The following is a 25,807-nucleotide window of genomic DNA, read 5'->3' on the forward strand; positions in this document are numbered from 1 at the left end:
GTCTGGGATATTACTTTGCTGTTCTTTAGAGGGCTTAAATTGTCACCAAGCTTGTTTGTCATAACACAAAATAACTAGAGAAGTAATTTCTCTGTACTTTTTCCACCTGAAATCTGAGGATTCAGTTTATTTAAATTATGCATGATTCGTTGCTATGTTTTTCTGTTAATTCTGTTTGAGCTTGCCAATGTATTTCTCCTTCCAACAGGAGTCTCTGCTTCAGAAAATAATTTTTACAGAGCCCAATGCTGTCACTGATGTGTCTTGGCACATGTGCCAGTGGGCTTGTGATACAGTTAGAAAAATCTCTGTATTTAGAACTGAGTTAGCATGGAAAACTTTCAGCAGACTAAATACAGATCTTGAAATGAAATTTGTACTCAAAACAAAAATGAAATTTGGAAAACGAAGCTGAGTAAGGTCATAAGCAAGAATCATTCAGAAAGCCTGAAATGCTTTCCACAAGAAATACGGCATTGAGCAGATCCATTCCCAAAATAATAGGTTCAGAGCAGTTTGTAAGAAAATGCGTATCAGAGATGTTCAGTTGTGGACCCAGAAAAGGAGCAAGGTGTCCAGGGCTTGAACTGGTTCCAGAAACAGAATCTTGGGAACAGCACAGAATCACAGAACGTTCAGGGCTGGAAGGGACCTCAGAAGATTGTCTAATGCAACCACATCCACACCCCCTGCCCCACTACCCCACTGCCCCCTGAGCAGGATCACCTATACCAGATACACAGGAACATATTCAGGCAGGTTTTGAACATCTCCAGAGAGGAGTACTCCGCAACTCCCCTGGGTAGTCTGTTCCAGTGTTCCATCACCCTCTCAGTGAAAATTTTTCCTCCTGTTTCCATGGAATGTCCTATGCCTCAACTTCCACCCATTGCTCCTTGTCCTGTCATTGGGCATCACCAAGAGGAGCCTATTCCATCCTCTTGGCACTCACCCTTACATATTTATAAATACTAATGAGGTTACCCCTTAGTCTCTTCTTCTCCAAGCTAAAGTGCCCCAGCTCCCTCAGTCTCACATTGTAAGGAGGATGTTCCACTTCCTTAAGCAGAAGTGGGAAGAGTGCATACTTTCAATAGAAAAGAGTTAAATTATCCTTTGCCTTTTTCTTAAGGGCTATCTTGCTCTGTCAGTCTGCAGTAACATTGGGCATGACATTCAGATTAGTCTGTGCCAATTAATTTCTATTATTTCAGGTTTTCTTTCTAAATATTTTCTCTCTTTAAAGGGAATTCTCTATTAATGGATTTTTTAATTAACTCCAATTGAATTAGCAAGTCAGTATGTTAGGAACATTTCAAAGATATATTCTTTATATTTTAAAATTAATTGGCTCGCTCTGGTTTTGTTATCTTTTATCTAAAGCTTTTTTTACAAACCTAAATGCTGATTATTTTTTTTTTTTTCTCAGGGACACTGTTTACATTATTAGATAACTCTTTTGAACTCTAAATCATACCAAACCTAGTTTGCATGTGATGTGTGACCAAAGTCTGTCTTGGTCTAGGAGTTACTTGAAGGAGACATTCCTAGTTTGCCTTCATACATCTTGCCACAGCTACCTGTTCCAGGAGATACCTTTCCTGTCAGAATTACCCATTTGGTGTCTCCTAAGGAGGTATGTTTTGTAAACATCTCATGTATGTTGCAGAGAGGAAAAGCTGCAGTCTCATCATGCTGCTGGTGAAAAGGAAATCATGGCTAACAATTTCAGATAATATAAAAAAGTATTAATAAGATTGAAAATGCTACTGAGCTATCAGTGCAGATGGTTGTGTAATGCAACTGTCTGAATGATCTCTAACTCAAAATTAACCTCTTGGGTCAGGGCAAAGAAATACAGTTTCTCTAAAAAAAAAAAAAAATTCAAGAATTACAATACTGCAGTCTGGTACCTTATACAATAAAAAAACCAGGTCATTGGATTTTAACTTGGCAGAACAATGGTGTTTTCCCTCTTCTTTATTCTCTAAAAATTAAATTGCTGGAATGTTGTATAGTAGCATGAACATTTTCTGCCTGTTACAGATTTATTTTATTGTCTTGGGTCATTGATTGGTCATTGATTTTTGTTTTTTTTTTTTGTGTAAACCCAACACAGCTTCCCTCTAGCCTGCCACGCAGAATGTAAGTTTCATTGCTCAAATAAAAGATTCTTGTGTGGGCTTTGAATGTTGCATGATGAAATGGGAACAGGAAACAGTGAGAAGCTGATTGTGGTAGAAAATATAACACCTTCAAGTGAATTGATGTATATAGAGGTGTTTTTGTCTGTTTTGGTAAATCTGTAAACCAAATAACATCTTTTAGAGTACTGAAGTGATTGCTTTAAATTTAGCATCAGAGTCTAATATAAATTTCACCCCACAAATTCACTTAAGTATACATATCCTAAAACAAAAAGATGTAGCACAGATATATCCATTAGTACATTTACAGTGTATGTTATCCATTATTGGTATTTCAGGTAGGCAGTGATAAAGCTGAAACAAGAAGTCCTAGGGCAAGCAAGAGAGATTTCAGGGCCTTGGGACAACTCATGGAGGAATCAGGAGCACATGAAGTGTTCACTACCCTTCCAGTTGCAAGGAATGATGAGGAAAGAAACAGGAAGAGCCAGCAGATGACTATCTGGCTCTAAGCCTGGGGTTCTCAGCAGAATTTTGGGGGTTTTGATCACAGGTCAGTTTATGACACCTGGCCTGCAAGCAAGGGACAAGGTACACCTGTCTCAAAAGAAAACCAGGATCTTTGCAGAGGACCTGGCAGGGCTCATCCAAGAAGTTTAAACTAGATTTGAAGGGGGAAAGGGATAAAGCCAGACTTGCTAGAAATAAGCCTGAGGGCTGCACATCAGTGTTTGAGGGACAGTATGCTAGTGAGATCTTTTCATCTGCTGTCTCAGTGGAGGTGGGTGACAGAGTGCCATATGGCAAGAAGCACTTGACAATAGTCACACAGAAATTAGGGCTTTTCTCCCTTCTTCACTGGCAGAAGTGCTCACTGAGCCACTTTCTATCACTTAACAGCAGTCTTGGCTGATGGGGGGAACTCCTAGTTGACTGGAGATTACAAATGTGATGGTCATCTACAGAAGGGCCAGAAGGAGGATCTGGTGTACAACAGACTTGTCAGTTGGTCTGACCCTGGTGCCAGGAAAGGTCATGGAGCAGATCATTCTGAGTGCCATCAAACAGCATATACAGGATAAAAAGCTGGCTAGACGGCTGAACACAAAGCGTGGTGGGAAATGCAGTTGAATCCAGTTGGACTGTCTCCCAGGGCTCAGTACTGGGACCAGTTTGGTTTGGTATCTTTATTAATGATCTGGATGAGGGGATCAGTAAGTTAGCTGATGACAGCAAGTTGGGTGGGAATGTTGATCTGCTCAGGACTAGAAAGGTGCTGCAGAGGTATCTGTACATGTGGGATCAATGGGCCAAGGCCAGTTGTGTAAAGTTTAACAAGGCCAAGTGCTGGGTCCTGCACTTGTGTCAAACAACTCCATGCAATACTACAGGCTTGGGGAAGAGTGATTGGAAAGCTGCCCAGCAGAGAAAGACCAGGGGGTGTTGATCAACAGCCAGCTGAACATGAGCCAGCAACGTGTCCAGATGTTCCAAGAAGGCAAACAGCATCCTGTCCTGTATGAGGAACAGTGTGCCCAGCAGTGATTGTGCCCCTGTACTCAACACTGATGAGGCTACACCTCAAATACTGTGTTTAGTTTTGGGCTCCTCACTACAAGACATTCATGTGCTAGAGTGTGTCCAAAGAAAGGCTATGGAATCTGGTAACAAGTCTAGAGAACAAGTCTTCTGAGGGACAGCTGAGGGAACAGGAGAAAAGAAGGTTGAGAGGATACACAATTGCTCTCTACCAACTACCTGAAAGGAGGTTGTAACAAAGTGGGTATTGGTCTCTTCTCCATAATATCAAGTGATAGAACAAGAGGAAATGGCCTCAAGTTGCACCAGGGGAGGTTTAGATTGGATATTAGGGGAAAAAAAGGTTTATAAAGTATTGGAGCATGCTGCCCAGGGAAGTGGTTGTCACCATCCCTGGAGGTATTAAAAAAAAAAAAAAGTTTATAGATGTAGCACTCAGGGACATAGTTTAGTAGTGGACTTGACAGAGTTAGGTTTATGGTTGGACTCAATCTTAAAGGTCATCTACAACCTAAATGATTCTAGTGTTCTATAACATACAGCTATTTTGATCAGATACAAGATGGATATGTTTGCATATCTTAGGGTGCTTTTTAAATTATGTATTCTGCTTCCTCTTACAGGAGAAGCATAATTAATACTTTGTGTTCCTTTTGTCCAAGTGATTTGAACTGTTGGTTTTTATCATGGTCTATAATGGCAAACATGAGGTCCTGCTCTGCACTCCCCTATCTCTAATTAGCAACTTGTGTGATGGAGTTACGACTTGGTTATATTGTACACAAATTAGAAAATTAAAATTGGCTTTCTTCCTGACTACTGAGTTACAATGCTGGATTTAGAAAAAATAGTACTTAATAATTTGTTTCAGACTTCTAGTAGAACATTTTAATGTTACCAAATGGCTCTGTGGTTTGATGTTTTGTTGGTTGGTTGGTTGGTTTTGTTTTTTGTTTTTTTTAAAAAGTCATTTAATTTAGACAATGTTACACAGACATTTAACTTTCCTTATACATGTTATTTAACTTGCATTTCCTTGACCTCTACAGCATTATCCTAGTGACCCAGTTATAAACTCAGTGAACAGAATGTCTTTTCACAGCAAACAAAACACCATTTCAAGAGTTCTTTCGTTATTTTAATCTTTGGTTTGATACTATGAAGTGAGATTATTTAGCGAGTAGCAGGAGTGAGGAATCCTAGTAAGACACAGCTATGAAATCTTACACGGATATATTCTCTAGTATATGCATTCCTTTCATCCTTACTTTTTAACACTGAAATGTGATGCTAGTAAGTCATGACTCTTCTGCTGTTGGAAAAAAAAAAAAGTGTGAATGTGAAGTTATTCATCAATTGAGTAAAGAAGAGAGGCGAGGATGTGATGAACCTTTAGAAGATGGGAACAAGTAATTTTCTATTAATTCTTCATAACTGGTGGAATTTGAAGGTTCTAAGTCATTTGCAAAATAATTAATATGAGAGCCTTTTCTTTGAGTAGGTATATATGTGCTTTGATCCTTCAAAGAACGTTGTGAAGCAGTCTGACACACAGGGAGATGCCAACTGTGATTCTGAGCAAGAGAGCTTGGATGAAGCCCTGAAACGGTGCAATGAAACTGCGGAGTCTCTTCCTGTACTAACACACTTCCAAAAAGGTATATTAGAGTGCTTGTTTTCCTTTAGTTTCATGTGGATGTGCAAAAAGCCTGAAAGTCTTTTTGAAGAATATGAATAATTATATTTCTCTGTATCTGTAAATAAAACTACACTACACTCATATGTGTTTTTACTTTCCATAAAATTGAGATTTTTCTGTAATTCTGCTCCACTGGCAAATAAGGAAAATAACTCAGACTTCCAATGTCAGATGATGAGCTGAGTTTAGATTGCATATGACAGTAAAACAGCTTCAGTGACAGTCCCCTTAAGGGAAAAGTTTTAACTTTGAATATTTTGCCATTAAATATTAAAAAGACACAAGTAACATACAGAAAATTATGTTGCCAGGAATTAGAACTTCTGTAAACCCTAAAGAGCATCATTTCACGTCAATTCTGGATTCCTCCACTTAGGCAAAAGAACAACTTTAGTTGTCTTGTCCATAGCTGTTGAGGCTAAAATAATGTCAAGTATGTGGCTTTAAAACTTTGTGAAGAAACCAGTTATTGCTAGTATTTGGTTCCAGCAACTAGTAAAATTCTGGTTGAGGCTTAAGGCATCATCTGCCTCCAGTCTTCCAGACTGTTGTCTATTCTCTTAGAGAGAGCCCATTTACTAACTGAAATGTGCAAGCACAGGGTTTAAACATTAAACAGTTTGTATTGCTATCTTGAACCAGCAATTAATTCCCCCCATTACCATGTGAGATAGAGAAACTTGACTTAAATTGCATACAAACTATTGTGAATTGGAGTTCAGAGAGAACAAAATTGTAACATGAATTTCGGAGAAGGAAAAAAATTTAGGTCACAAAGTAAAAAGGATTTTCAAGTTCACTTGGTTTGTATTTCACTGTGGAGTATATTTTGGGCTGTTTTATTTTTTTTCTGTTTACAGAAATGCCTTGCCTTGTAAAATACCAGGATGATTTATGGTACAGAGCAAAGCTCCTTTCAGTTGAACAATTGGACCCTGTTCAGATCCTCATTCAGTTTGTTGACTATGGTAATTTTTCGGTTGTCCCAACAGACAGGTAAATACATAAGAAAAAAATGCATTTAAAATGTTTGTGTGTACATATGTCTACAGTTATATTATAAAACATGTACTTAGATGTAAATGTATGTATTTTTTCAGCTTTCGTTTATTTGTATATAACAGTAGACATTTTGAATAATTTAGCATTAGATTTCAGTTGGAGAGAAGTTGTTTGGCTGGCTAAATTTGTCTGCTGGCTATGGGGTTGTGCACCTGCCTCTTTTCCCAGGTAGTTTTGAGAAGCACAGGGTTATAATGTCAGATTTATAATCTCTTTTGCACACAAAAAGTTTACATAAAATAGGGAGTGAGCCCTCCAGGTGTACAAACAACTCCTCCAATACCATGCAACTGCAGAAGACGCTAAGGAATAAAGGAGTATCTGAGTGGGACAAACACCATGCTGCTTGTGTGGAAAAAGGAAGTTCAAATCCCTGTTCTGCTTGCTGCTGAGCCACTGTAGGAACTGCTCTTGTGCTGACACACAAATAGCAACTGTCTCAAGTGCCCCAGAATTTAAGGGTCCCCTAAGCTTGTCTGTATTTTCTTTGAAGCCCATTTAGTTTTTGTATGTATACTGCTTAATACCATTGACTTGCTCCTAAGTTCATTGGGGAATCCCAGGTCCTTGCTTGAAATGGTAAAATGGGAGACAGTGTGGTTTATTTCAGGGTTGCATTCATTTCCTGCTCTGCTTTCCTATTCCCTTGCTTCTGGGATGGAAAAGTAGAAGAATAGGGAAATGATAAAGTAAAACTAAGGTACGTATTCCTAGCAGTGTGTCTAGAGCACATTCAGGCATGAAGCATTTTGGACCACAACGATCTGTATCCAGACACACTGGACTTGGAGGCTGCATTCTGATGGCTTGCACTTGCATTTCTGTCCTTAAATCTGTATTAGGTGCCCTAAGCTTTGTAATGTAGAGCCAGTGGCAGGCTCAGGGGAGTGCATGATGCTGGCCTGCTTCCTGATAGCTACTGAGCTGAAGTCTGTCAGAGGACCTAGCCCCACTTAATCAAGTATTTAATCTGCCACTGACATGTTAGTGCAGGGCAAGGACTCCATAATTCTGTGAGTGAACACGAACCATTAAGAGATCCTTAGGTTCATGCCCTACAATGTAGCTCAGTGGGTGGATTGTTAGAGTCAACTGTTTCTCACTTTCACTTCAGATTGCGCCACATACCTTACTACCTGCTGAGGTATCCTGTGCAGGCAGTACGAGTGCTGTTGGCTGGATTTAAACCTGCTTTGTATGACGAAAATGTGAGAAGGATTCCTTATTCCCCAGAATGGAGCGTGGAGGCACTGTGGGCTATGATGGAGAGTGTTGAAGGAAAACAGCTCTCTGCTTCCATACTTGTGAGAAATTTTCTTTTTTCCATCTAGTTCTTGTCCAGCCTAAAACTCTACTAGCACTCTGCATATAATTTCTGGATATGTTTTAATTGTGAACCCTCACAATTAAAATTGTAAACCGTTTACCATGAAGGGTTGCTTCATCTTAATCCTGCAAACAGAACATATCTGAGCATTCCTGTTATTTTAAACCCTGTTTCCCCTAAGTGCAGAAATATTCTTGGTATATTCACAGTTCCATTTAAGCAGCGAGTATAGCCAGTAATGTTACTTTCACTATTGGTTAGCTTGAGCTTTAAATCTGTTACTGTCAAAACTCTGTCAACTTCTGGTTTTCAGGGTCTTTCACCAGAGGTCACCATTTCTTTGTTTGAAGATGACAAAAGTCTAGTTCATATGAAACTGATAGAAATGGGACTTGTGGAGTTGGATGAGTAACACAGTAAGTACAATGAATATTAACTACAAATCCATACTGTTGCAAACGTATGATTTCAGAAATTTTGAGTGAAGTCTAAATTGTTGCTAATGTTGACAACTGGAACTGACATTTCTTTTACATTCCTCTGTCCCCACTTCTACTCTTTTAATAAAATTTAAATGTTGTTAAACAAATTTAATTTCTTTACACATTACACCCACAGTATAGCTTTAGAAACTAACAGGGATTGAAACAAAAAGCCTTAAGGCAATAGAACAGAAAGAGCTTTTGCTGCTAAGTAACAGAAGAAGATAACTTGATATGTAGCAATGTATTCTGGCCTAATCACAATTGATTGTTTTTCTTCATTTTCAGCATCTGATTGTGATGTCCTGTGCCAGTCGTTTGGGGACAGATCCTTAGTAACATACAGACTGCTGCAGATCTAGTCAAACACTGAATATTTCAAATTAAAATCCTTACAGTAGGTTGTCTACAGAGACTATTGGAAACTTGGGATTTTCAAATTTCTTGGCCCAGTCTGTTGTCATTTTCTCTCCCATTTAATAAGCACTCTTTTAATTGATGTTTATAGATGTTCCCAAATGCTTTTTGAAATAGTGAAAGTATACTTTCACATCTCCATCTCTTGCCCTTAAAGCATTAAGTATTGTTCTATGATATCCTTATTCATTCTATCTACTCTTATGAAAGTGTGTAGTAGTAGTAGTAAAAAAACAGTGCAAAAGCACCAGCTTTTTTTATCTTCATTCTCATACCTTGTTAGAAGACTCACAGGGAAGAGGATAGCTTTATTTCTCTGGTTTGTGTGGGGCATATTTCAGTACCACAGTCTGGAACTGAGAATAAACAGTTGGGGGTAATTAGTGTTGTGTTACTAGCTTTGTTTTGGAATACTGCAGCTATTTTGCTGTTTTCAGTCATGCGGAGAAGGATGTTTTGGGTGTCCTTGCATCTCCTTTCTACTCCTGGAAGTGCAGTGTTCTTTGAAAGTGTTGGAATAAACAAGAGCTTGCTCAGCATCCATCTGAAAGATTGTTTTCCTTTACTGCCAGAGTATGTCAGGTTGCTTTGGATGTCTAGCATACTGTCTTCTTCACATTTTAAAGCCCAGCCTCCCTTTCAGTCTCCCTAGGGAGACTTTTATCTAGGTTACCAAGGGAAAAACATGCATGATGAAGACTCCACAACCTGTCTAGACAGCTAGTCACCTTTACAGTAAAGAAGTTTGATGGTCAGAGGCAACCTCCTGTGTTTCAGTTTGTGCCCCTGGTTGTGCACAGACATGTACCCTTGTACACAGATATCACATGAAAGCAAGTATACGAAACTTACTTCAGCAGCAGTGCCTGTGTGTGCTGCAGGGTAGCTTGCCTGCCTATGCTAACAGTGGAAGGATCCTTTCACAGCTTTAGTACCTATTTTGCCATTACTCAGGTATGCTCTGTGCTGTTCCTAATACTCTACAGTGCTGTTAGGCACTGTCTTCAACGTGGGCTTCTTTATTTGCTTGTAAAAAAAAAAAAAAAAAAAAACCACCACACTTGCTAATTACAAAAGGTGTTTAGCCCTGAATTACATAGGAGCTGCTGGTTAATAGTGCCAGGAGCTGCTTATCCACCCCACCATAAACCTACTCCTTTATGAGTGTGAGCATATAGGTCCCACTACTGCAAGTTGATTCACCACCACCCCCCCGCCACCTCGAGTGAAAAAGGACACAGGCACAACAACTACAGAGCTTGCTTTCACTGAGGGGGGTGAGGGTAGAAGGGGACACAAATGGAAGTATCTTCTACTGTGCAAGAGAATGAAAAATTCTTTAGCCACCCAGTACAGTGGAGAGTTAGGGCAGACAATAGCAGTAACACTTGGACTTGTCTTTTGAAATTCTGTAGTACCTACAAGCAGCTTAAAAATGTGTTTCCCCCCACCTTTCTAAGTAGCTTGGAGCATGAATCTGTTCCACAGTTTCACCTGTCCTAGCCTAATGACTATTACAGAAGGGCAGTTTACAGAACAGACTGAAGTTTGCTAATGCTGTTGCCTCCTTACTGTGAGACTAATTTAAAAAAAAAAATTACGAAGAATAGCGAAAGGGTAACTGAAAAGGAATACTGCCATTTGTTTATTCTTAAGCAATAAGAAAACTGAGACCCAAACTCCTAAATCTGGTCACCCTCTGTATTTTTACCACAGCAGGGGTTATCACAGCAAAATTTTACCTTAAAAACAAAGCTTTTTTTCTGAGATGTCTAAAATAAGGTAATCTACAACTGTCTGATGGCTTTTCAGTGACAGCTAAGGATTTACATAAAAGCTATGTGTAACAGAATCCTGAATCAACAAACTGCTGCTTAAAAGTAGAAATGGGGGAAAAAAAAAGAGTAGCAAAATCTCTGATATATTAAAAACCCACTGAAAAATTTATTTCAGGACAAACTATAAACAATATATACACAAGCTTAAAGCCTTGTTTACAAATCCTCATTTAGCAGAGTTTACATTACTTTTGCTGGTGTTCTAACTTCCACCAGTTTTGCTAGTGCCTACACCTTTGTGTCCATGATAACATTACCATCCTTGTCCTTTACTCTGATTCTCCCAGAGACATACTTTGTTTCCTGCTGTCCATTTGTGTACACAGTCTTGACAGTACCATCTGGATACTCCCGTCTCTTGAACTGCGATGTGTGTAGTTCTCTCTGGCCATTACTGAACTCTATACTTTTGCTTCCATCTCTGCAATAAATGAGTGTATAGAAGAAAAAAGAAAAACCACCACACACACACCCCTTGTAAGGACTATAGATTAGCTTTAACCTCAGAAAAAACATGCAATATGCAAGCCTAAATGAAGGAAAAACTTTAAAAATGCAGTATTTGTGAAAAGCCTGTGTTGTTAAATACATAAATCAGCAAAGTTTAAAACGATGCTTTGAGCATTATCAGCTGTCAGTCAGACCTGCTTCCAGCACCAGCTGGGTGCTCATGTGTTCTCTACAGTTACATACAAATCAGAAAAGGCTTTCAGATTGGGGTATGAGAAAATACACACATGCAGCCTTTGTCTCCGTCAAACTACCAAATAAACATTTCAGACAGGAAATCCATGTTCATAGCACAGTATATTCAAGTGTAACTTAACAGACACAGATCTGTTGCTGCCTCTTACCAATGAGCCCCACCTGCTCCTTTCCCATCCACAGGCTAGGGTAGCCAAAAAGGTAAAGCTTACCGTTGAATACGAACAATAGTGCCATCTGGAAGGATGCTTTCTTCTTGCCCATCCGTAAATAAATTTTTAATAGTTTGATCAGGGAAGGTAATTTCTTTCTTGCCATCAGGATAATGCTTCTCTGAAATGTATTTTGAGACCATGTGCTTATTACATAAATACATATGTGGGCATCAGTTTTGAGGGTTGGTTGTGTTGGATGATTTCTTTACCTATTTGTCCATTTGAAAACTGCAAGACCTCTAACCCATCCAAGTATGTAGTATGTGTAGTCTTAGCATCAGCATAATAATAAATCTGCAGGAAACAGGGTTCATGTTAACTATTGAGAAATTCTGCGTGCACACCCATGCAGGCACAAGTTTGTGTAGAAGAATGCCAGAAGCATAGGGTACATACCACTGTGCCATCAGGCATCATCTGCTTCACATCCCCATTGAAGAATGTTATGGTGGTGGTCTTCCCATCAGAACCCACTTTTTTGCATGTCCCATTAGGGAAAAAGATGAGGTGACAGCCATTTCTCAAAACCTTTTCAACCTAATGAATGCATTACTGAAAGGTCAGTATTGAGCCATCACATTCACATACTCATTCATCTTTACAAGGACTGTCTTGTGGAATTACAGGAGTGCTGAGCTTTCATTTTACCTTCCCATCAGGATAAGCAGTTTCTCTCTCTATCTCTTCCCCATCTGTATATGCAGGTTCAGTTGATAGTGACACATGAACTTCATTACTAGAAGTGTCCTGAAATGACAACAGTAATCTAAGGAGAAACTCAAAAGAACACCATGGTTCTTTCCCTAGGGTGACAGGTAGTTTAGAAAACAGGGAGCACCAGGAGTGGAAGACAAGCATAGGAAGGCATAAACACAACGTGGGATTTATGCAATTCCTAGTAATGTTATAAGTGGTAAAACATAAATGTTTGTCAGCTATAGTCTGGACTAAAGTGGAATTTGGTGGTGTGTTGTCACCTGTGTTAACTGCCTTAAAGTCATCCATATCAAGGTATGAAATGATGAAATTTCATAAAGCCTAAATGCTACATACAGCAAATAATGCAAGAATGAACCATTTACAAGAGGTTTGATGGTTGGCCCTACACAGGATGTCAACATCCATTTTTTTCCCTCCCCTCTCAAAAGATTAAACATTTTGCACAATTCAAGGGAGCAGGAGATTATTTCCTTTCCTCAGCCAAGAAATGTTGCACTACTAGACATAGGTAAAAACTATGTAGTAGTAGTGACTACTATATAGTGTATGACAACAAAATTGCAGATGCACATAAGAAGGTGAGTTAATAGTTTCACCAGTCACCCTCCAAGTACAAGTAACTATTGTTTTATTTTAGTCTTTTTCCTTCCCCTTAAAAATCAGATCAAGATAACTTACTACCATAAAAGTTCTGGTGGATTTTTCTAGTGCTGTCATTGTCTCAGAGTTGTTTCTGTCACTCGCAGGTCCCGATGCAGGTGTTTTAGAAAGCTTTCCTACTCAGATACATATAATACAGTTCATTTGGACAGTGGAATTTTTTTAAGTTTTGTTAATGATATATAAGGTTAGGCTGTACCAGGACATTTAAGTGCAATAGAAATTGAAAGCAGTACATTTATGGAAAGAATCATAAGCCAGCTCCCTCAGGCATGTCATTGCTTCAGGTGTGTTAGCAAGAAGCTACAACTGAAGAATCATTGCAACAGGCGTAATACTTGCACTTTGCTATTTCATCTCTGCAAATTTACAAAGGATTTTTCCCCCAAGACATCTAAACAACTTCACTATTTATGCCTTACAAATTAAAAAGGAAGATTAATACAATCTTTTAACAGGAACTGATTGGCAGACTTTTTTCATGTCTCTCCTAGCACACCAGAAAGATTACCAAAATAAAACTAATGAGGGCCTCAGTTCCAGATATACTTTAACAAAAACATGATGGTTGCCTGAGGCGTCAAAAACGTACTGCCTAGTTACTTTCTGTGTGTTTTTATGCATTTGGAAGGGGCAAAACTAGCAACAGCTCTTGCTCCTAACTATGAACAACTGCTATGCCATTGCCCACATGATTACAGATCCTGGTAACAGAAGGTTCTGAAGAGACACAGCAGTTGTAATGCTATCAACATAGTCATCTAATCAATATCTGCATCTTGGAGAACATCAAGGATGAATGCCATTTTGGATTACAGAACACAGCTTCTGGTATGCTCAAGAACACCAAATATGACCAGAAGCACTTTTGCTCTGAGAATGGCCTGATCACAGCCCTCTCTACAATCTTGCGTCGTGAGAAATTTATCCACATACTTGAGTCCATTATAACTATTCTCTACCTAGTTTTGAGGTGGTGATGCACTCTTTCAGTACAAACAAAAACTAGCATTAATTTTTAGTTAAAGGGTTAAAGGTATTCTCTCGTTAGACAAACCTTTTGCCTGCAGATAACTTCTGCCATTTATCTTGCTGCATTTCTGTACTGGAAGAAGAGGAGATGCAGTTTGACTTTTGGGGCCTCTACTTGGTAGACACTAAAATAAAGGAAGTTACATGTCATTTACATGACATTTATGCATAACTGTTCATACAGTGGCAACAGAATTTATACATCGTGTGACACAATTTACTGGAAGGTTTCTTCACAAACTGGCTATTTTTGAGACTTAGTACATGTGATATAGCCCTAGGTATACTTTGGAACTCTTCCCATCTACTGCCTCTCTACCAACAACTGCAGAATGCTGGTTTGGTGCAAGCAATCCAGAATAGTAGTTACCGCTTCAAAACCAAATATAATTGCTTTAGACAGTGGTGAACTGCCTGCTTTGCCTGGCTGATCCGTAAGGTGCAGGAGTTCACAGGTTTGATCACATCAATGGTTTTTCTCTTGTAATTGCACCACTTTGAATATCTAAAGTAAGGTTCTCAGCACAATGATGCTGCATATTGTGAGCATTCACTTTTGAAGAGAATGTCACATGAGCTAAATTCTGTGTCCATCATCACTAGTGGGGTCCAAAGATGAGTAAAATGCAAGTAAACATTTAAATTGTTGCTAATGGATTACAAGATTATAAACCAAAACTCGAGTATTCAAAGATTAATTAAAAATACCAAGATTAGTAACTTACAGATTCTGGTCTTTTGAGAGTCATCCCAGAATTTTCTGTTTTCCTCTTGCTTCCAGCAGCTTCTACTTTCTTCCAGGATTCTAGACGAAACCTTTCCATAATTTTTACTTCCTCTTTTAGCTCCATATTCTCATCTATTAAAGCTTCTATTTGGTCTTTCAGGCGCCGACGGGTGGCTGACCATTTTGCCTCCTTTCGTTTTAGATCTTCCTGTAACTCTGCAATCTGCTGCTTTAAAGCCTTAGAAAAATGGATATTTATTGAGTTTTCTATCGAATATGGTTAAATATTTTAATCTTCTAACAGAAATACAAGCACAAAAAAAAAATCACAACAGTAGCAAAAATATCGAGTTAATGAGGTGAAAGACAGAAGCATTCTTCCTTGGAAGACATATTATTTACTTCAGCTCACCAACTTTATAAGCTCACCTTTAGCCACAGGACAGGCCTTTCTTGCCCTCTTACACTTCACAGATTGGCCAGTACAAATACACTTGAGGCAGAAACATGAAACCTTTAAGGCTACCCTTGAGGGGACCCTTCAAAAATCTTGCCACAAGAAAACAGGCAGGACACAATCACATAAAAGGTTTGTGAATCTGCAAAGGCTACTTCAGTCTGTTGAAGTGAGGAAAATATGTAAGGAATGAGGAGGGAAGTCCGAGTGTGGTGTTTAATATGAATTGTCCCTACAACTCCTGTACCATGCATCCTGACAACAAGGGAACAAACATATCTTGTTTCTTACATCCCTCATACCTTAAGACCTACAAGTAATAGCGAAAGGTAACTCCAAAAATTGTAGAGAATTACTACATTTACTGTACAAGAGTTACAGGCAGAATAAAACTCAAGCACAGTTCCAGTCTCTGCTTTGTATCAAAATTGAAGAGCATTGTGACATAGCCATGAGCAGTTTTTAATATGAAATGTGGCAAAAAGATTTGCTCATCAGGTGTTTTTGCCTTAAAATCATCAAAACAGTTTGTGAAGACTGTAGTTGCTTCCTCAATTAGACCACATTTATTAACGGTCTCCATCTTGAAACCACCTTTCCATGAAGACAGAATTTCATTCTTGACTGCCTTTAAATGAATTTAAATGTTCCTGTGTGGACTACAAAAAAAAAAAAATTATACCTGAATTTCATCACGTTCTTTTTTATCTGGAATTGCTCTAGCTTCTGTGGTGTATTTTTCAAAAACTTTACGCTCCTTTTGAAGCTTTTTCATTTCCTTCCTTTTATATTCTTCTATTTCAGCCAGTTCTTGGGCTTTCTGCTGTTGAAAGTCTGCAATTTCTTTTCTATAATTACAAAACAAAGTTGTTGTTTTAGCCCTAAACTACTTCAAATCCGGATTTTTAAGGAAGAAAAAGAAAACTCTATTTTGTGGCCATTGATTCCAGTCCGGCATCTGTTACCCTCAGAAAGACAGACATATAAATGGCATTACTTATTTAAGGAGTATGAACTGTCACACAGTTAATGTTGGAAGTCCAACAATTTCTATTTTCATATCTTCTAGTCCCAAAAGTTATCCTTAGTTTTACAAATCTTTGGCTAACATCTTCCAGCATTCTTTAAAGCAGAACACCACTTCCCCTAAAGTAGAAAGGGAAAGAGGTCCCAAATTAAAACATTAACCAACAATACGATGCTGTTTCCAAACAAAGGGACTTTGTTAGCAACAGGTATGCCACATGTAAGTCTCCAGAGATAATTATTCTGCTCTATAGGTCACTAGTAAGTCCCCCAGTTCAAATGAAAATACTCTCATACAAACATTCAATCCAAATGAGGAACATCAATCACATTGGCATGAAGATCTGTTTTGCAAAAAGTTTAGGGCTGTGTTATTCCCCAGGACAAAGTATACAAATTATCCTAAGTGTAGCCTTTAAGAATATCATACTAAATGTGCAGGGCTTCTTAATATTGTAATCTGCGAGTAATAACAGTTTAACATATACGTGCAGCAACAACCAGTTCCTTGACCTGTATCTCCACTGTAACTGAAAGACACCCAAGTATTTACCTATGCTGTTGGTAACTGGACATGATGATAATCTGGAACATATGTAAGTGAATGCACCAAAATGTTTCAATTAGAATTACCTGATATTTGCCAAGGCACGCTCTCTTTCTTCACGGAGTTTAGTTAGAGTCATGTTCTCAGCTCTGAATCTCTCTATTTCAGTTTCAAGTTCAATGAGTCTCTCTCTCAGTACCTGGGATGGAATAGTGTTTCCTGTCAAAGAACAACCAGGAGCAAATTACCTAATCAAAATCCACAAGACTGAAGTAAACACACCAGTTAAAAACAAAAACCTGATAACTATTTTAGATACAAGTACTGGCGGGTTGCGGGGGGGAGAAGAGAGAGAAATCTATTATTCTAATAACACAGAAGTGACATGATTGTATGATTTTAAAGCACTCATCTCAAACGTTGAGAATATCTGTCATCTTTGTAGAACTAAATATATATTAGGAATTGAAATGTGAAGGGCTTTACACATCAAGCTAGAGAAATTAAATGAAGGTATAAGGGCCAATCATCAAACAAGGAAGTAAGTTTTTCTAAATTTTGTTCACAAAGTCTGCTCACACACATCACCAATGTGAAATCCATTGCAGACACCAGTAATAGGATTTATGGGGGTTTCTGCCATCCCAGTTTCCTGTTCAGTCACTATTTAATCTCCCAGGGTTTTAATAGTCTGCATCTGAGTATGCAACAGAAGGGCCAAAATACTGGTGTTGCAGTGTAGGTAGTTGCCTCATTCACCTTTAAATGCTCCAAGATTCACTTGGAGCATTAAAAAAAAAAAAAAAATCCATACCCCTCTTCTGCAATCTTTAGACGATCATACAAAATCAATTCTCTACAAAGCAATAAGCAGAAGTTCATATGAACTTCTCATAAAAACCTGGAAAAAAAATAAACATTCATTGGAGCAAAGTTTGAAACCAAGATCTCACTACCTCACAGAGAAAAGATTTCAGTGCTAGGCTATGCCATCATGTCTTCATGGAACAAGTGTACTTTAATGATCTTATGTAAAGGCAATAGCTTCAACAGGAGCTTTTAGAGGCAATCCTTTGCCAGAACAGAATCGTATCATTGACGTTAACTTGGGCTAAGCAGAAAAAGGAATCAGTGTTTCATATTCCATGTGAATTCCCTAGATACTATACTACCCTCAGAAAAAAAGGAGAAGGTTGCTGCCTCCTTGTATTTTATAGTTGTGAACAAGCAAACCTAACAGTGCATAGCATTATCCTACTGTTGCAAAAACACGCCCTGTAATGGAAAGGGAGGTACCACTTCCAGAATGCCTTTGATACTTCTTTGATTCAGAAACACTCACCAAGCAGCTCCAGATCAAGTTAGTTCAATAAGCTGGCCTGACAGAAAACTAGCTTCCCTACTGATCACACTCATTTCTACAAGATGCATAACTGTTAGATTTGGCACGAGAGATGCCATCAGGAGAGGAGATGAAAAGTGAGAACAGAGCCTTTCCCTACAGCAGAAGTCTTTGGTGCAATGTCAGGTTGCAGCTTAAGCGTTAAAAGGGAAGAGTTGTAATACGTGTCTTCTTCAACATTTCCTACCAATTGCTGATTTTTTACCTCCTGGCTCCTGTTCCACATTTGATTTGATTTCATGCTCTACATGACAGCCTGCCTTCTGTTTTGGCTTCAGTGAAGGAAAGAGTTTCATCATCAAGTTTGATACCGGAGGTCCATTCCAATCACTGTCCACTGCAGACCCTTGGGATGTTTCATCTCCCCTCTTTGAGGCAACTTTTCTCTTTATTGTTTTATCTGGGATAGCTGTATCATTCTTACAGGAAAAGTCCATCTGTAAAGGTATTTTGTTACGTTTTTCAGGTAAATCACTGTTAACATAATTTTCATCTAGATCACTCCATGTTCTTTCATCATCAAACTCAAACTTACTCATACAAGACATGCTTCTCTGGTGGTCTGAAGATATTCTAATTGTTTTCTTTGACAGTGCACTGTAATCTTTGCCTGATAAGCCAAGGTCATCATCTCCATTTTCACTTTCTTTGCTGATGTCTGTAACAGGACCTTCATAATCAAGAAATTCTGGATCACTTTCTCTGTGGCTCATAAAGGATGTCTTAGCATCTTCATTTTCATGCTTTAATGTGGTCTCAAATTCACTCTCAGAATCTGTAGTAGTATCACTATTACCCTCACCCTTATCTTCGTTTACAGTCCATTGATTACTTTTTAAAGCAGGAGCTGCTGTCACACAAGAAGCTGAAGATATTCCACTGTCCATTTTATTCAGTTGATCCTTCATTCTTACAGTTCCTGAATTTGAGACTGTATGCATAACTGTTCTGTCATTCGTATTTCCCTGTGCCACACAGTCTGCCTTGTTGTTTTTTCTATTTGTAAGTTCAACAGCCAGTGCCTTCACTTGTTGCTGCTTTGCCTTGATAGGGGTAGAAGACATTCTACGACCTTTTAAAGTTTGTTGATCTTGATCTAAGATCCTTTGAACAAATGAGGAATTACTTGAGAAAGACATTTCATCTGCAGCCTGTTCTAGAAACAAAAATTCATCTAATTCTAGATTCTCTTTTTCTTTTTCTTTTTCCCAGTTTTCCAGCTTATTCTGAAATGAAACTTCAAAAGAGAGTTCTGAATCTTTTACAGAGTGACCCACAGGACATTTTGAATTAGAAAAGGCACTGGGCAGCTCACAAGACAACTGAGGCTTTTCTGTGCCACGTGATTTGTTTCCAGGCTTGCCACTGTCAGACTTTGCAAATTCTGCTGTGTTCTCTTTATTTTCTATTCTGTTAATTTCTGATGGGAAAGAGTTTTTCATCTGTCCATCATGATTTTTTCCTGGTTGCACTCCTGTTTCTAATAGCAAGTTATTTTTCCCATTGTGAGTCCCAAGTCCCAGGGTCTTCTGAGTAGGACGTTTTGCTTTAACAGGGTGGTTATATTTCTTAGACGGTGCAAAAGATTTCTCAGAAACCTGTTTTATGCCAGGAGACACAATTTTCTTCTGTATTTGTAATCTGTCCACTTTAATAACATTTCTGTCATCCAAAGCCCTTTGTTCAAGTTTGGAGGTATTTTCTTCAAGTTTTGTAATTTTAGATTTGGCATTAGTGAATCTTGCTAAGCCTTCTCCTCTTTTCAGGAAGGATCGTTTGATCACTGGTTTTTGAACAGCTGATCCATTTGTCTCCTGAAAAGGGGCAGAGTAAAACACAAAATGTCAAAAAGCCCCTTCCACAGTTCTTAGATTTCTTCAAATAAACCCCACAGGTCAGTAGCAATTTATATAGTATATTTCTGCTGGATTCTAAAGACATCATAAAGAAGTGAAACATTCAATACTTACTATTTGATTTTTAAGAATACAAATATTGCATTCAGTATTAGCTTTTAATGCTAGAATCTTCCTTGTACATTTTTAAGCACCTAGCACATCTTGACACAATATTATTAGAAAACAAACAACCTGTAACTTCTGGTTTTGCTCCAGACGCTGCTCTTCCAGTTGTATCTGTTCTTCCAAGAATTCTTCAAACGTCTGTTTCTTCTCCTGAATTGCAGCTTTAATAGGTCTAGTGCAATTCAAAGCAAAATCCACTCTTACACTTCTGTATAAAATACCTGGGTTTGACATTACTGTTATTCAAAGACCTACGATGTAATTCCATACATTCTGGGGTACTTCGGCCATTAAGTGTCAAAGTTAATCTGAGAAATGCATTATAACATTAGCTGTTTATCTTTTGAGAAAAGGTTTACCAAATCCCCGCTAAAAGGCACCCTAAAAGGTGCTACATGCAGGTATTACTGTTTCTGCTTTCATTGCTTATCTCACTGACACTTTCTTCTGCCCATAGCACCAAACTTTCTCTTGTATTTTAGTCATACTGCTAACTTCTACATTATCACCTTCCCACTCAGTAATGCTACTGAGATTGTGCCCCTTTGATATTTCTGCTTCTTCACAGGAGTGCTGCCTGGGATGGAGTGAGCTTTCATCATAGCAGTCCATATGGTGCTGTGTTCTGGATTAACGGCTGTAATAGTGTTGATAACACCAGTGTTTTAGCTATTACTGAACACTTTTTGCATACCATTGAAGCTTGCTTTGTTTTTTTCTGCTGCTCCCCACCCTCAGCAGGGTGACTGGCTTTACATCACTTGCAGGTTTTTTCCCCTTTCCTTTAATTTACTGAAATGTTTTTATCTTGACCTACAAGTTTTCTTGAGCCTGCTCCTCTGATATCCTCTCCCACTCTGCTCTGGGGGACTGAGAGCAATCAGGTCTGTGCTGAGTTGCTGGCTGGGCTAAACCCACCCCAACCTGGAAGGAGCCTTTCTTGGGTTTGTGATGACCAGGCAGACCAGACAGGGGTTTAAAACAATGCCAACACTACTTTAATTCTATTAAACTCCATAAAGAAAACATTTACCATAAAAGAGAAGACCTCTGCCACAAGCACTATTATTATTTCTTAGCTATATACATGTATTTAATTAAATATAACTTTTGGTAATAAACTAAAAAGTCACAGCCTTATGCTCCTTCTTCACATTTTGGCTTTCACCACATAACAGTGGTTTATGAGAACAGATAATGACAACTCTTTACATACTAAGCTATGCTAAAACATGCTTCTAAACTATCATTACCCCAGGCTGCACACAGCTCATCAGCCAACACACAGCTCATCTTTCACAGCATAAGCAATTTTAGCCCAGAGCCTCTCTGACTGCAGGTCCCCACAGTACCTAACAAAATGGCATCCTTGATGGAGAAGGTTACACAAACTCAGAATATCAGACTCCTTCAATCAGAGATGAGAAATCAGTATTATTTGACAAAAGCGACTCAATAATGGTCTGAATTACCTTTCCTCTGGGTAAGTCCATAAGTGTTTTCCTCCCCTGGAATTTTCAGAGAGATCTACCCTTTCCACATGTAATGGGTCCCTGTGACGATCTTCACTCTCCATTAACATATCCATCTTCTGATCCGGACGCCTCACATTTTTTCCTATGAAATTAATTGATTTTTTTTCCCCCAACAACAAATCAGTTTTTGTCTTATACTTTAAGCAGTACTCAAGTCAAATTAAAACCATATGGGAGCTTCATGGTAACATAGTCTGAATTCCTACACAAAGTAGTCTTAATATTTCCCTAAAGTAAGTCTTATTTGAATTGAGCTTTCTTTTTAAAACATCCAATTATGCATTAAAAAATTTCACGGACCTTAAACAATCCATTCTGATTGTTCATCATCTTTGCTATTGTTAATTTATGCCTTAAAAATAAAATACCAAATTTGGATGTCTGCTGTACTGAAGAACTCTCTTTATCGAGCTTCTGTTTCCCATATATATGTATGTATGAGTTAAGATCAATTTACCCTTTCACATCCTCTTAAACCAAGCCCTCCAATTAAAGCTTTAAAGCTGATATGAAGTATGGTTAAATGTAATCTCATACCTTTTCCCCAAAACCTCTACAGGTTAAGGTTTAAATGTATTCAATTGCCAGATTCAAACTGAAATCACTATTCCATTCGTAGCAGCAGAGTAGTCTTGCTGGTGCCAAGGGGAGGAGGAAAGAGAAAGAATTCCAGTGCATTGCTTCTGATATGCAAATATTTTTTAGTCATATGGTGAAACCTTGTGAACCCATCTTGATCCCAGTTTCAATTGAGTTACTAATCCTCACACCAAAGCTAGTCTGAATACATTCTGTATGCCTGGACAGATTGTAATTCTCCATTTGCCATGTGAAAATGTGAGTAAAGCTCAACCCAAACAATTTGGCTATCCAGTATCTGTCATTGTTTGCTATTTTCCCAGTTTTTAATCAAGTATAAGCTTTAGTAGTATTTTTTTCCTAAACCAGACAAGCATTTCATACAGATAAAAGAACTTGATTTTTGTCTCATGTTGCTTTTAACAATACTCACAGAAACGCTCTGAGGTCTAGGAGCTGTCAGTAAACTAACCAACGACTCAAATAAACCAACTCCTGTATAAAATCTTCACACTAAGAAAATTACACTCAGTAACTACAAGGGAATAAAAACCAGACCATATACCAAGTTATCTTTCTATAAACGACTAACCAGTAATGTATTGGTCTCCGTCTTTTTTCAGACAATTCTGCATTTTCAGAGACACATTCAGACTTTGCTTCTCACAGGCAGACACTCCTGAAAGACTGTTCTTCAAAGATGAAGTGTATTCTTTGTTGCTTAACTTTTGTGAAAAATCACTGTCTTGCGTATGTGGAGAAACAACTGGAGCATAAACCATGTCTTCAAAGGCACTCCGAGACCCAGACCATGGCAGCTGGTGTGAAGTTGTTAAGCCTGCTGAATGTCCAGGTCTTAGCTTTTGACTTTCAGCCCTTAGAGTATAGTCTTAAAATCAAAGAAAAAAAAATAAAAAATCCTGTGTCATTGTAATTGTATTATTACAACACCAGTGTTCCAGAAGAGAAAAGACATCGCACTGAAGGTCAAGGCTGATCAACCAGCTTTATGGTAGTTCTTAATAATAAGCGATGAGGCAATCATAGGATTTTGTTCTCCTAAGTCTAAGCCCTAAATTCATTTCCTCAGTTACGCAGAGTGAAGGAAAAACAATCATTTAAATCAGATTGGAGCAATACTGCAACAAAAAAAAAAAAAAAAAAACAAAAGATCCATGCTCGAATCTAAAAGCTTTTTCCAGCCCAGCACTGTCCACTCTATTTGCACACAGAAAACATGACTGGAAAACTGATAGAGGCTACACGTGTTTCATTTTAATACAGATCATCTTCTTAGTCTAGTTCAGTTCACCATCTGAACAAATTTGTGCTGTGTGGACACAAACAAGGGGGGACCATTCCATTTGAGTACACTGAGAGCTTAAAGCAATCAAAAGCATTGTGAGGAGCAGCCAATCAGAAATAAAAGCAACTGTGTGTTTACATTGCCTTTTATATTTAAATTATGTTTGAAACAGGGGCTCCCATCATAACACATATTGATAAAGTTCCCATTACAGGTGGCATTTTATAAAAAACAGTATTCCTTCCCCAGTAGCACTCACCTGTCAGGCACTGAAGCAATGCAGCATTCATCTTTGACTAACTGATTAGTTTTAAGGTAAATAACACCCAACACACTTTCAGATTTTAACTGGAAAATGAGATTAGCTTTTTCAGTTTATTCAATGTTTGCCGTGTGCTTTCTTTCTCAACTTACCACAAACTCCTGTCTGACCAGAAACCATGCTAAGTAGCTTCTGCTGTTCTTCCATTAGCCTTTGAAGTTGTTCCATCTGTTGTTTCTTTAGCTGCTCCTGCTTCTGTTGTTGCAATTCCTTCAGCTTTTCAAACAAAATAGTAAGTGTATTAGGGGTTAGTTTAACTTCGAGTGTACCACAGAATTAGTGCCATCAAGACGATGGGTATTTCTTCTTTTAAAGATGTTCCATTAGGTAAGTGTAACATTAAAAAAATTATTAATTTCCTTCACCTGTGAATACAAATTATTCACAGATGAGAGGGAGAGACACACACACTCTCTCTCTCCACCTGAGTGAACATAATGATTTCTCCAAGGTAGCTCCTAGCAGTGGACAAGGAGGTGTGTTTTTAATCTTTAACAGCAAGATCTATTAAAGTGCTGATGAACACTTTCAGCTAACACAATTTACATGTAGTATGGGGCAGAGCTTGAGCAAATGTATAGGTTACATGTTTGCACTATTAAAAAAAACAATAAATAACATCAAAGCATTGTAATCCCAGGCCATTTTGTCCCAATGTCTTGGATACTTCACATTCAACACTAATATATCTCTTCTGCTAAACAGAACCAGGAATATGGATGGATATACCTACTTTGGGAAATCACAGAGTGTATGCTGCTATAAATACAAGGCAAAGCAACTCCATATGCGAATATCTATGGTGAAGTACTACCACTGTAATAACCAGCACCCCATTTCCACAGCTGCAAGTGACAAAACAGTGGAACTTTGTAAAATTGTATGCACCTTTCCGGTTAAAAAGATTTTGAGAACAGGTACACTACCACTGAATGCAATTTCACTTTAAACTGGAATCTGTGCCAGCTGGAAACAACAAAAGTTAAACTCAGTAACTGCAAATTGTAAGGAAGAGATCAACTTTTTTGCATGCATAACTGTGACTTAGGACTTTCTCTTTTAAGCTTGCTGTGCTCTATACTTTGCAAAGAGTTTGCTTACTTCCAGGTAAGGCAAATCATATGCAGGAAAGAAATAAATCTTAATGGATGTGCATCAAGGAATTCTAGGACTTTTACCTGTTCAAGCTTTTGTAATAGTGGATCACTGTAATCAGATTTATTCTGACCATCCACTTCACCATGGACAAATTTTGTTTTAGAGGTTTCCATGCTGGCAGCTGCTGCTGCTGGAAATGATGTTTCAGTGGCATTTTGCTGAAGTGTATGAGAGCTGCCTGACTCTTCACACAAGGAGTCATCGCTTACAGAACAGCTGTCTGAAAGATGCAACACTTCGACAGGGAAAGCTGTAACATTTTCAGGTCCAGACAATAAGTTTTCTTTGTTGATTTGCAAATCAATAGAACTAGGATCTAATAAGACTCCAGCACGGGAACTATCCAACATCCAATGCGCAATGAAGTTTTGGTCACTACTTGGATCTTCAACAGCTGGCATCTTGTAAACTGTACTCCAATTTATTTGCTGATGTAGCATTAACATAACAATATATTACAATATGTAGTATTAGGACAGTAAAAATTCCAAAGTTCCAGGTATTTGGTATAGATGGTTACTGACTTTTAGCACCTAGAAATTAAGCAGACAAACAAAATAAGAAATCTACAATAACAGATGCCCAGTAAAAGAAAGCTACTTTTTTACAACAAAGCTAGTGTATTTAAAAAAATAAATCACACTCTACTTTTCCCTTGGCAATATAAACAACTTGGACAATGAGTAACATTTCCTGTGCAGGAAATCAACATAACCCAACTTTAAATCTTACCACTTCAGTGCAGTTAATATTACCTCAAATACTGTAAAGCTATGTATAATATTCTCTCCCATAGCACTGAAAAAGATAAAGAATTTTTTCAAGCACCTGCAACAAAAGAGGTGATTTGAGTAGTTGAGAGACTTCCTGCATAAAACCTT

At 38.2% G+C, this 25,807-nt stretch overlaps 2 protein-coding genes across 2 annotated transcripts in view; one reads left to right on the forward strand and one right to left on the reverse strand.

Annotated features, from left to right (window-relative positions):
• Nucleotides 1–8,186, forward strand: part of RNF17 (ring finger protein 17) — a 45,934-nt gene extending 37,748 nt beyond the window's left edge. Inside the window, exons 34-38 of the mRNA XM_054390534.1 lie at nt 1,526–1,636; nt 5,188–5,344; nt 6,246–6,381; nt 7,562–7,751; nt 8,088–8,186. Of these exons, the coding sequence (XP_054246509.1) occupies nt 1,526–1,636; nt 5,188–5,344; nt 6,246–6,381; nt 7,562–7,751; nt 8,088–8,186 (693 nt within the window). The remainder of the gene's footprint in view (nt 1–1,525; nt 1,637–5,187; nt 5,345–6,245; nt 6,382–7,561; nt 7,752–8,087) is intronic.
• A 2,553-nt stretch (nt 8,187–10,739) lies between these two features.
• Nucleotides 10,740–25,327, reverse strand: CENPJ (centromere protein J). Its single transcript, XM_054387140.1, has 16 exons — nt 24,947–25,327; nt 23,861–23,984; nt 22,796–23,029; nt 21,499–21,643; nt 20,093–20,198; nt 18,208–19,816; nt 16,687–16,819; nt 15,710–15,875; nt 14,569–14,808; nt 13,869–13,968; nt 12,830–12,930; nt 12,080–12,178; nt 11,828–11,968; nt 11,641–11,725; nt 11,429–11,549; nt 10,740–10,932 (listed from the first exon to the last, which is right to left on the reverse strand). Exons 1-16 carry the CDS (start codon nt 25,325–25,327, stop codon nt 10,740–10,742), a joined length of 3,978 nt encoding a protein of 1,325 aa, XP_054243115.1.
• Between the last annotated feature and the right edge of the window lie 480 nt (nt 25,328–25,807).

The sequence above is a fragment of the Indicator indicator genome, chromosome 1 (genome assembly GCF_027791375.1).
Source record: "Indicator indicator isolate 239-I01 chromosome 1, UM_Iind_1.1, whole genome shotgun sequence".
NCBI classification, from domain to species: Eukaryota; Metazoa; Chordata; class Aves; order Piciformes; family Indicatoridae; genus Indicator; species Indicator indicator.